Below are 12,876 nucleotides of genomic sequence, written 5' to 3'. Positions count from 1 at the left end.
CTTCATACCAAGGATGCAAGGATGGTTCAACATGTGTAAATCAATAAACATAATGCATCACATAAATAAAGCAAGAATAAGAATCATCTGATCAAATCAATAGGTGCAGAAAAAAAAGCCTTTGACACAATCCAACATTTATTCATGATAAAAAAACTCTGATGAAAATAAGTATAAAAGGACCTTACCTCAAACTGATAAAAGGCCATTTATGACAAATCCACTGTTAACATTCTACTAAATGGGGAAAAACTGAAAGCATTGTCTCTAAACTCTGAAACAAGACAAGGACGGCCACTGTCTCCATTCATGTTCTACATAGTACCCAAAAAATTAGCCAAAGCAGTCAATCCAGAAAAAGGAATAAAAGCAAAACCAGTAAGCTAGGAAGTGGCCAAACCATCCTTATTCACAGATGATATGATCTGTAAGAGAAGACCCAAAAAGCTCAACCAGAAGAATCGTAGAACTAATGAACAAGTATGACACACTGGCAGGATATAAAATTAATATCCAAAAATCAATAGCAATGCTGTGTACCAACCAGGAACTGAACTTCAAGAAACTTATGAGGAAATAAATCAGGAAGTCAATACCATTCAGGGCAGGTTTAAAAGAATAAATATTACCAGAAATAACATGTAGATTTAATGCTATTCCAATTGAATTACAATTATCATTCTTCATGAAACCAGAAAGAAACCCTCTAAATTTTGCATATAATCAGAAGAGACTCGGCATAGGCAACACAATCATGAGGCACAAGAGCAAAGCAAGGGGCATCACAATCCAAGATTCCAAGTTACACTACAAAGCTACAGTGAAAAAAATAGCATGGTACTGGAACAAGAACTAGATATGCTGATCAATGGGATAGAATTGAGCATGCAGAAACAACTCCATGCACCTTCACTCAAATATTATAATTATTTTTTAAATGGACCAAAAGCACACAGTAGAGAAGAGAAAACATCTTTAAAATATTGCTGAGGAAATTGGTTATCCACATGCAGATGAATGAAACTAGACTAATATCTCTCACAAGCAAATTGGACCATAGATCTAGATATAAAACAAGTGGTAACTTACTGAATGGCAAAAACTTGTTGCCAGGTACACCCCCCAAAGGGTTAAAATTTAGGATATAACAAAAATAGAAAAATTAGATACTCAAAATGAAAAGACTCAATGAGAAAAAGTACAAATAAGCAATAAATACATGAAAAAATATTCACCATCTTTGGGTATTTCAGAAATACAAATCAAAACAACACTGACAATCCATCATATCCCAATAAGAAGCCCATCAGCAAGGACTCAAAAAACAAATGCTAGCGAGCATGTGGGAGAAAAAGAGCACTTCTATATTGTTACAGGAAATGTCAAGTAATATAATCACTAAGGAAATAAGTCTAAATATGCTTTTGAAAGGTAAAAATAAAAGTTGAATTTGACCCAAGTAATAATCCTCTAGGTATCTTCATGAAACTGTTAAAGAAATTATATCACAGTGACATATGTATTCCCATGTTTATAGGAACTCAATACACAACAGCTAAATTACAGAAGTGGCCTATATGTTATTCACCCATAAAAATTGAATCATGAATAAATAGAAAATCTGAATAGACTAATAATGAACAATAAGTTTGAATCAGTAATAAAAAGTCTCCCATCAAAGAAAAGCCCTAGACCTGATGGCTTCATTGTAGTTTATAGCAAACATTTTAATATGAACTAATGTAATTCTTCTCAACCATAAAAATTAGAGAAATAATCTTTCCAAACTCATCTGAGGAGGCCAGCATCATCTTGATACTGAAGCCAGATAAGGATTCAACAAGAATAAAACAAAAGAAGCTACAGGCCAATATCCATGATAATTTCATGAGGAACATTGATGAGAATTGTAATGACATGGAAATATATCATAGAGTCACTTTGAAAGCATAATATAAAGATATATATTACAATTATCTTAACTATATATACAATTATCTTAACTATATATCCATGAGAGATATAAAATATTAAAAATCAACATATTCAAATTTTAAACACTGTATACAAATAGTAATCTCTAACCCAGCGATTCTACTACAGGTTTCTCTCTATAGCCATATCCACACACATCTGTTCTCTTTCCACCTCTGCAGGCCGCTTCACATTGGGAAGCAGAATGCCTTTCCTGGTGACATCTGGGACATAACTGGGCATGCTCCAATAGTTCTATCTGCTTCCACTAGGCGGCAGAAGTAGGCCTGACCACAGGAGGCCACAGCCTGCTTTGTTTTCCTAGAGGAAACTTTCCCCAGGGCAAGCGCTGTATCTTTCTGTGTTACCCTTGCCAGATTCCTCTTGAAAATGAACTGACTGCAAGAAACAAATTCTTTCCAAGCGTTCTGGCTTAGTGGAAGTTGTGGACTTCTAGATTCTAAAATGGATCCATCTGACCATTCCTGCAGGGGAATAGAAGTAGCATGTGAATCTGGGATGAGATAATTAAGAAGTATGCACCTTTTCTCACCACTCTCTCCTTTGGTTGATTATGACCAGGCTTTAGAATGGCAGAAACACAAGATGGAAAAGAACTTATTCATGAAACAAAATGTTGAATTAAACTTTCAGTCAATCATAGTCACCTGCTTGGACAGTTATATGAAAGAGAAATGATTTCTACTGTAACAAATATTGCAATTTGGGTCTATACTTTATATCTTCTAGTTCCACTCTTGCCTTGGCTAGTGCAGTCTGTTGAAACATAAAGGAGTTATGGTCATTCAGACACTAACCAGGGTAAGGGGTCTAAAACTTTATAGAAGGAGAGTATCACAGAAGAAATTGGGTCGGTGGCAGAAATAAACAGCCTTAGAATGACATTGCTGGTGACATGTCCCTCAGGGCAAGGCATTTGTACAAGATGCCAGGGAACACCAGAAAGGGAAAGCCACACTTGACCAGCAGCTATTAGAATACTTCTAAAATTGTGCCAGTATATTCTCAAAATGACCCAAAATTCTCCAAGAAAAGAGAGTAAGAGTTGAGAATGAGGTTAACTGGAAGTGCAAATCCAAACCACGAAAATGAATATATGTTACCTCTATTGTTCCAAAATATTATGCGTTTTGGAGGGAGCACTTCTGAAATTTGCAGGGAATAGAATCAAAGCCAACAGAATGATTTTCCTTTCAGAGCAGTTTTTCTGAATCCAAGTGTGCAAACAGCAGAGGGAGTCTGTGCAAGAGGTGTGAGCAGAGGAAAAGCGAGTTTGTAAACAAAATTCAGCGGCAGCATACAGATGGGAGGTTTCAGCAGAACTTCTGTGCAATGTAGCAACTTAGCCAAGAACTGCTAAAATTGTGAAATGCTGAGAGGGAATAAAAGTCATAATGAGAATTAAAGTAAATGTGCCTATAATGTTGAATTCAAATGATAAATATGGTGGCCAATGTGATTATTTTTATCCCCAAATGCACATTCCATTTCTCTCATCTGAGCCAGTCAGTTCCCACCAAGGAGATAAACTCTGAATGATCTTTCTAACCTAGAATATGGCCTGAGGTGATTTTTCTCATCACGTAGGCAACTATTTGATCATTATAAGGGCAGGAAATGTGTTGAATTCACTCCAAATGGAACAATAGTTTGAATGATGATTCCGAGGCCAGGAAGTTCAAACACATGGCATTACAGTGAAGATCAACTAGATGACCTCTATCTCGTGGTCTTCAGAAGCTTACTGAACTCCCGTGCCCTGAGCATACTTTGCTCTGAGGACGATGACTGTGATGCCTACTTAAGAGATGCTCACCTTGTTATTGTGTTCACCCCACATTATCAGTTTATCATTTAAGGAAAAGTGCAGAGTCCTGTGAGACTCAAAGATGAACTCTCCAACTTTCACTTGAAGCTTTAGTACCATTCAGCAAAGACTGATATTTAAAAATGTCAAGCTTCATCGTTGCAATTCTCTCATTGGCAATGTTCTGTTTACCACCACTTCTTTCAAGTTGGGATTTTTGCAAAAATGGATGAAGCTAAAAGTGAAAAATAGTTGTCAGAACTTTAGGAAGCGAGGCACAGAGGTAGGAATAAAACTTATTACTTCAACAGCCCTCTATTCCTCTAATTATATGTTCTAACAAATTACTTTTATTGAATTATCTGTCAAACTTTATATAGGGCTTAATATCTTCCAGATGTGGAATATATAAAATATTATATATAATATTATATACATATATAAAAATATATATAAATATATTCTTCAGGGTTGCTAGACCAGAAAGCAAATCTTAACCAGTTTAGAAACTGAAACTATATGAAATATCCTTTCTGATCCTAAGGTATGAAAGTAGAAATAAATAATAAGAAATTGGAATTTCACAAATATATGAAATTTAACATGTTCCTCAAGAGCCAGTGGACCAAAAAAGAAATCTAAAAACTAATAGAATAAACTTATCTTGAAACAAAGATGTAAAGCCAGCATGTGAAACTTAAGAGATAAACCAAAAACAGTTCTAGAAAGAAAATTTACAATAATAAATACATTAAGAATAAGGAAAAAATCTCAATATAATGTTGCACTTCTAGGAATTAGAAAAAAACAATAAGCTAAATATGAAGTTAGCAGAAGGAAATTAATATCAGACCAGAAATATATCACATGACAAAAGAAAGAAAAATGATAAATTAAAGTGAGAAGATTTTAAAAGATAAAACAATAAACTTTTAGATACAAACTTAAAAAATAGAGTAAAATTTTAAAAATAAAAAATGAAAGCAGAAAGAGGAAGTAAAGAGAATTAAGATGTATGTACAAATATCAGCCCCCCGATATGAATGTAATCATTATAGATTGCAAACATGTACTAATAAAAATTTAAAATTACATGAAGCAATAATATAATATCTAATACAACATAAATACAATGAACTACTATGAACAACTCTATATGAACAAAGTATATAACCTAGAAAAAATTGATAATTTATTAAACCCATCAACTTAGCAAGACTAAATTATCAAAATTAGAAAATCTGAGTACATCAATAACAGATGAAGCAATAGAGCCAATAATCAGTCTCCCAAGGAAAAAAAAGACTACAACCAAATGGCTTCCTGGGTGAGTTTTATAAATCTTTAAGAAATAATGATTGGTATTATTTATCAAACTTTTCCAAAAAATTTGAACAGAAGAGAAAACTCTCAAACATGTTTTTTAAGGCAGGCATTACTCACAAGAGCCAAGATATGGAAACAACCTAAGTGTCACCAAATGAATAGCTCAAAAGCATGTATATAAAAAGGAATATTATTCACTCTCAGAAAAGAAGAAAATCCTCCATTTGTGACATAATTTATGAACTCACAAAGCAAGGAGTACAAGCATAGCTATCCGAGATTGTGTGATGTTAGAAATGAGGAAATGTTGGTCAAAGGGAACAAACTTGCCATACTAAATGACTTAGTACCAGAGGTGTAATATACAGCCTGGTGACTATAAATAATTACATACTGTATCTTTGATATTTGCTAAGAAGTAACACACACACCTAGGCAACTATATGAGGTTATAGATATGCTAATTAGCTTAGTTTCTTTTAAATTAAATTCTTTTATTGGTACATTGTAGGTATACAACACATTTACATTTCTCATTGGGAATTGTACCTTTACATAATGCATCTTGGTTCTTATTTTTTCCCCATTCCTAGCCCTCCCTTCACCCCCTCCACCCTTCCCTATTTACAAAGACTTTATTTCCATTTTTTCCATTTCTCATCATTTTTCCTTAGCTTAGTTTTGATAATTATTTCACAATCTCTATATGTACAGTGAACCCCTCAAATTAGCGAGGGTTACGTTCCTAGAACACCCGCCAATTGTGAAAAACTGCAAATTCAAATACGATCAGAAAATGCCTATTTTTATACTTTAACCCTTAAATGTGCTATGTCTCCCGCAGTTATGTAATTTAATATAATAAAATACTATATTAATAAAGCCTTAGAAGGTGCAGTGCGTTTTGCGGCATCTTAGGGATCTCAGGGCTGAAGAATAAAATAAAACCGAGAGCACTGGAGACAACTATAGGCGGTACAGCAACCTGTTATGACAGAGCAGCAGCCAATCAGCACCAAGGAGAACTGAATAACGCTCTTGGATTGGCTACTTGCAAACCTCCCGCCAAAAAAGCAATTGCAGAGGACATTTGCAATTTCCGCGAAATTGCAGGGTCTGGGGGGAACAATTATTAGTCAGGTTCTAAGGAAAATTCCCCGAACTACTGAGGCCACGAACTCTGAACTACAACTTCGCAGGGGTATACTGTATAAATATATGTTGTTTGCCTGGAATATGTAAAATTTTGTCAAGAAGACCTCAATAAAGCTGGAAAAGAGAGAAGAGTACAGACTAATTCTTCTCAGGGACACACATGTAAATGGAATCTAACATAAGAAAATTAATACATCATAATTAAGTGAAGATTATGCCAGAAATGTAAGTATACTTTAACATTTTGAAATCAACGCAATTTATTTTGCTAATAGAAAAAATCATATTAAAATTATATGGCCATCAAATATATAGATTTAGAAAAGTAGTCATCAAATTTGAAAGCCATGCCCAGCATGGTGGTGCACGCCTGTAATCCCAGCACTCGGGTGGCTGAGGTAGCAGAATCACTGCAAGTTCGAGGCCAGCCTGAGCTAAATAGTGAGTTCAAGACCAGCCTGAACTACATAGTGAGATCCGATCTCAACCCCTCACCCCTCAACAATATAAGCCACTGAGCTTTAAATTATTAGAAAATTTGGGATATAAAACCTCTTTCTTCATATAGTAGATAATATTAACAACAGATTGCCTACAGAAACAAAAATCATCAAAATGGCAAAATTCTGAATTTGTCTTAAGGCTGCAAACAAGTGTGTGTACCTACTATTGCCCTTCTGTTCAACTCTTACAAGAGAGCCTACCCAATCCAATAAGGTAAAAAAGATACTGTATAATCCTAAGACTAGAAATAAATAAAATGTTTTCAAATTGTATTATTATGCACATCGAAAAGGTGCAAGCCTTTACAGAAAAATTTTGAGCTAAAACAAAAAAAACTAAAATATCAATTATATTTTTAATAAAACAAATTGAAATTAAAATCAAAATATAAATTAAAATTAATTTTAAATATGAAAATATAGAGATTAAATTGAAAAGAAAATACATAAACTTATTATAAAATTGTGGTAATTGATAGGATAAAACTTCAAAACAGAGAGCTGGCCATTGTAGCAGAATTAAGAGTTAAGGAAAAGAATTATATACACAAACACCTAATTTAAAAGTGATTATACAGATGATTAGAGAAAGTGTATCTTCTTCCACAAATTTTTCTGGCCCAGTTAGTTCTTTGTTACTGGAGAAAAATCATCTTGATCCCACTATTTTACAAAACGCACAACAATCATTTTCTAATGTATTGCTGTCTAAATTTGAAATATAAAGCAATATAATGTTTAGAAGAAAGCTAAGGAGCTAAAGAATAATCTTTGCTAACTTGATGTAAGCAGACTTCTCACAGGACAGAAAGCACAAACCATAAAGTGCAAAAATAAAAAATTAGATTATTTGAAATGAAGAATTTTTCTTAACCAAAATAGAAAATAAGAAGTCAGTTCAAAGAGGAGAAAATATTCTCAATACATGTAACTGAAAGAATATGTTTAAACTTTAAACTTTTATAAATGAAAAAGGTAGCCAGAAACTATAAAAATGGGCAAAAGTTTCAAATGAAAAATGAACATATGAAAAAGTATTCTATATATGGTAAATAAATGAAGGACTGCTTAAATAATCATCTCTACCTATAAAATAAATATACATGTAATAAATAAATAAAAATAATAAATAAATATTATATACCTAAAACAAATAAATATACCTATAAAATAAATGAGAATGAATTATCCCCATGCTATACCATTTTCATGTACTGATACAGGATGACATTTACAATATAGTATAAAGTAGGTTATTGCTGCTTTTTAAAGAAAAATAAATGGATACCTACCCTTGCTCGCCTATTTGTCCACAATTCTGAGTTATCTCTAAGAAAATACATGACAAACTTAATTCAGTTAATTGTCTGTGAGAAAATCAACTTCATTGACCATTTGCTAATAAGATAAATGGAATGTACAGCCCATGTATTCAGTAATATGTAAAAAGGAACAATCTTTAAGTGGTCTTCAATAAACTGCAATTTTGTACTAATCTTTTAATTGCCATAGTAAAAGGAGAAATTCCTGAAAATAATTCAGAAGTAATTTGAGAACAACCCTTTTCTAGCTCTTTAGCAAGTCTAACATCAAATTATCATGAGGACAAAAATTGGAGGGAAATTTGTATATCTTCAAAAAAGACTATAAAGAGATAAATGGACTTAATGGAAAGAGCACAAGGAAAGTTAGTGACCTTAATTAACCCATGCCACACAATTTAGTCTGTTTTCTTTATAATTTGAGAAGAACTCTTAAAAAATAGTGAATCAAGGACCAGAAAGGACAATGCATGGGCCAGTGCCCTAGGAATATAGATGAATGAGCTTTTGCTACCTGCCATGGATGAGGAGCTGCCTCTGCACCTTTGTCAAGTGATTCTCCTTCCACTCTGAGTGAGAGTTCTTTGTGAAGAGCGGGTACAGTGACATACACAGCAGCATAAACATGGTAACTCTGGGATGAAGTGTTCATGTCCCAAACATTCAGAGGCCGAATGTCCAGGGTACCATTTTCTTCACATTGACTCAATGTCTTGATTCCATGTTGATCCAAATATGGACTTTCAACTAGCGTAGACGACACATACTGGATAAAGACATCATGAGGATATTTTGCAGGCTGAACAGTTCTAAGAAAATCTTTAAAGCCAGGAATCTCTTCCTTGTGGAAAGAAAAACATAATCCTCCACCAAAGTATGTGCAACTTAGATTTCGTTCAAAGGGCAGTGTAGTTATATTCCAATCAGAAGTTGTGACCCAGACATTTCCAAATGGAATATTGCAATAGATGTTATATACAAATCTCAGAAGAGAGTATGTGTCACCAAATGCAACACTGACCTTAGTATGTGAGAATCTTTCAATAATGAGTTGCCCGTTAACTGTATCCTTAGCAGGAAACTCTGGAATCCTTTCTGCAAATGCGATATAGAGTCCATTGTTGTTTATCTCTTGTGTAGTCTCCCTGAGAAATATTTCTCCCCTGATGTCATCTGGAACCACAGGGCCAACCCAGACACAACTGAAATGCTGCATTATTTGAATGAGGCCCTGACACAGAGCTGCAGTTTTTGTAGAAAATTGATAAATAAACTGGAGCTGGACATTGTCTCTGAGGCTTGGATCAAATGGGCCATAGCTGATCTAAACAGAAAACATAGTTACTTCTTACAGAAAATCATGATATTCATTCACTAATGATTTAATTTATCCTTTCTGTTGCATGTGCTGTGACAGAATAAAACAATTGAGTAAATGACTAAGAAATAGCAATTTATTATACATCATCCCTCACTTAATAAACTGAATTTTGTTTGGCATCCATTATATTTTTTATATTTAGCCTCAAATGCCAGAATTTTGTCTACCTGTGGAATATTGTAGAGACTTAATACTCAGGAAATCTGAGTTGATATTCCTGTTGAAATGCCTCCCATCACAGCCACCAGCTTGTCTCTCTTCTCAGACCTACAGTTGTAATTAGGAACTGGAGGACTCTCTCCTGAAAGCAAAGACAAAACTCTCCGGGGCCCTCATCTCAATGTAGTCAACATTGAAGAAGTAAAATCCTAGGGACATATTGAATTGCATATTCAAGTTGTTATTGACCTTTTCTACAGCAAAAATCATGGCCAGCAGCTGCTGATAATGCTTAGTAAGTTCCCTAAAATACAGTGGTGAAAAGACAGTTTTCTAATTTTTTTTTCATTCATTAATTTTATTGGTACATTTTAGGTATACAGTATGTTGACATTCGTTATTGGGAATTTGTACCTTTACATAATACATCTTGGTTCTTATTTTTTCCCCATTCCCCTGCCCTCTCTTCAACCCCTCCACCCCTCCCTATTTATAAAGACTTTTTTTCCTTTTCTCATATTTATTCCTTTTCCTTCTTTCCTTTCCCCTATCCCTTCTAAATTTTTGTTTCTAAAAAAGGCAAGAGTCATGCCTAAGAAATAAACTGGTTATCTTATATCAAAAATGTTGAGAAATCTGGTGGCTAAAAAATCAGACTTACAATCAGCTTTAGTCAAATTTACACTTTTGGCTTTTCGCCATGCATCTTGCATCTGAGAAACTAAGGTCGGGAAGTGAAGTCAATGGAAAACAGCAAAAATAAAAATTTAGAATTTTATATAGTCTTGCCTTGAATATCAGGATGCATTTCAGGAAAAAAAATATTTTGTTAGATTACCCAAGGAAATATACAAAAGAGGTGCCAAACGAACAAATTAAAATGGCATAGGTAAAAAAGATGTCAACACAGCGCCCTGCATGTTTGAACAAAGAAAAACACTTCTCAACTCTACAGTGCTTTGCAAGTCTTCCTATGCACTTAAGAGCAGTCATACACTTAAGCATTGTCATAATCTGGTACCCACATCACACACTTACACGTGTACATAAGGTTGCATATAAAATGTATTTTGAAATCCAAATTTGCTTCTCATGTCACCATCAGTCACTCTTAGGGAAAGGAGTCCCCCAGTAATGAAATCCCCATCATGACAGTAGCCAGGAGACCCAGGTGAAAGAGTAGAACTTTGTTCCTGAGATACAAAGAGGAGAGCAACAAACAAAGGAGAAGTGTTAGATAATTTCATATTCATAGTGATTCGGACTAGTCTAACAGACAAAACCAGAGAAAGATATGCTATTGAAAATCCTGCTCTGAACTAAACATTCCTAAAAGTAGGTGAACAGGCTGTGCTCAAAACTTGACCCCTCCCAGTGAAGGTAGGGTGTTTATAAATCACTCCCTCAGGTCCAAGACAGATGTTCTAACACCTAAACTTTCCTTTGTTTTCCACAAATAGCTTGTTGTGCACCTTCTCGGCTTTCAATTCACTTTCTATCCATAGTTAGTGCAAGTCTCCTAGGAGCCCACCAATCTCTGCCATTGTACCTGGTGTGCTGATTCTAACAAGAAAACATTCCATTAAAAACAAACTCCAAATTATAGAAAACTCCTAGGAATTTTGTATTTTCAGTGGGTTCTGGGTGACTGCAGATCCCATGATAAGTACTGTAGACTAGAATATTGGCTTTATGTTAGCATGACCTGAGCATTTAATGATTAATGATGTCACAGATATCAGAAGGAGAGTATCAAAGCATAAATTGGGTAAACATTTTTCACTTGACTTTTAATCATGTGATGCTTGTACAATTTCCAACAAGAGGAATTACTCAATTATATGCAACAATAAGCCAAAGCATTTTCACTAGATAAAATCATTTCTGACCACTTCACAAAGCCACTTATTTAAGTAATGCATTTCTTACTTTTCAAATTGTATATTTTTATGGAAAATATGTATACACACATGCATGCACTTAGGCATAAGATTATTTTAACAAAAGATCAGACATAAAGAAAAACTTCAAAAAGCTGAATGGAAGGTCACCTTACCCACAGAGGAGTAAATATAAGAATTACATCTGACTTTTCCACCAAAACCATGTAAGCAAGAAGAGATTGGAGTGAAATTTAATTTAAGGCATTGAAAAAATAAGTCCACCAAGCAGAATTCTGTACCCAGTAAAGTTACTGTTCAAAAGTGAAGGAGAAAGAATGCCTTCATCAGGCAAATACATGTGGAGGGAGTTCATTGCCAGTACTCCTGTCTTAAAAGATACCTTAAAAGTTCTTTAGACAGGAGGAAAATGATATGTTGGAAACGATCTACATGAAGAAAAGAAGAAAATTAGAGAAGTGAGTAAAAGTAAAATTTTAAATTTTTATTTTTATTACCCTTAATTAGTAATAAATAAATTAGACTAAAAGCAGAACAGTTCTTAAAAATAACACTAGCGACACGGAAGAGTAAGGAGGAGAAAGGGTCTCAGAGGATTACCAGGTGAGGGGAGAGTGGTGGGTGGATACAAGCCATATACAATGTGTGCACCTGCGGGAATACCACAGTGAAACTCCCTGGTTTGTACAGTTGGTGTATGTTCATGAAAAAGATCAAACAAATAATATAAACATATATATATTTTGACAAATGAATATTCAATTATCAGTATATAGTTCATTGCAAATCAATAATTATTAACATTGATGATTACTCATTGATCAGAATCAATAAAACATTAACTGTGATAATTATGATTAATTATTTAATAGTTTGTATCATTCACTAGATCGCTCCTCTCCTTTTACTGGTCAAATGCTATTTTCTAATGAAATATACATTAGTTTTCTTTCCATTACTGTAACAAAGTACCTAACACAGGCCACAAACTAAAAGGATGTTTATTTTTGCTCATGGATCTGGAGCCTCAACTCCAAAGTCACCCGGCCTGTGGTCGGGTCTCACAGGAGGATGACGCCCCCTGGCAGAAACCAGGAGGGAGAGAGTCAGGGAGTCTGGGACCCCAGTGGCCTAAGAGCCTGCACTGGGCCTGGCCTCCCACAACTTCCCAGCGCCTCCCAACACTGCTGCCCTGGGGACCAAGTCTCCAATGCAGAGACATTTGGGGGACACTCACACAAATCATGGCAACCGACTTGGATAGTTTTCAATATTCTCATGTGTCTAGATTACAATGAAATTAAGACTGCAGAAGAGATTTCCCAAT

At 34.5% G+C, this 12,876-nt stretch overlaps 1 protein-coding gene across 1 annotated transcript; it reads right to left on the bottom strand.

Moving 5' to 3' along the window:
- Positions 1-2,853: 2,853 nt before the first annotated feature.
- Positions 2,854-10,981, bottom strand: LOC101719953 (vomeronasal type-2 receptor 26-like). Its single transcript, XM_087213596.1, is given in 7 exon segments — positions 2,854-3,234; positions 3,812-3,907; positions 3,909-4,037; positions 8,623-9,432; positions 9,657-9,807; positions 9,809-9,952; positions 10,687-10,981. Coding segments are annotated over 7 exon segments (1,617 nt in total). The 5' UTR covers positions 10,902-10,981; the 3' UTR covers positions 2,854-3,162.
- Positions 10,982-12,876: the final 1,895 nt, after the last annotated feature.

Source organism: Heterocephalus glaber, unplaced genomic scaffold (genome assembly GCF_053883595.1).
Source record: "Heterocephalus glaber isolate CG9 unplaced genomic scaffold, H.glaber_assembly_v1.0 deba00001444, whole genome shotgun sequence".
Taxonomy (NCBI): domain Eukaryota; kingdom Metazoa; phylum Chordata; class Mammalia; order Rodentia; family Bathyergidae; genus Heterocephalus; species Heterocephalus glaber.
The sequence above is the reverse complement of the archived record's forward strand: the minus strand, read 5'-3'. Positions and strand labels throughout refer to the sequence as shown.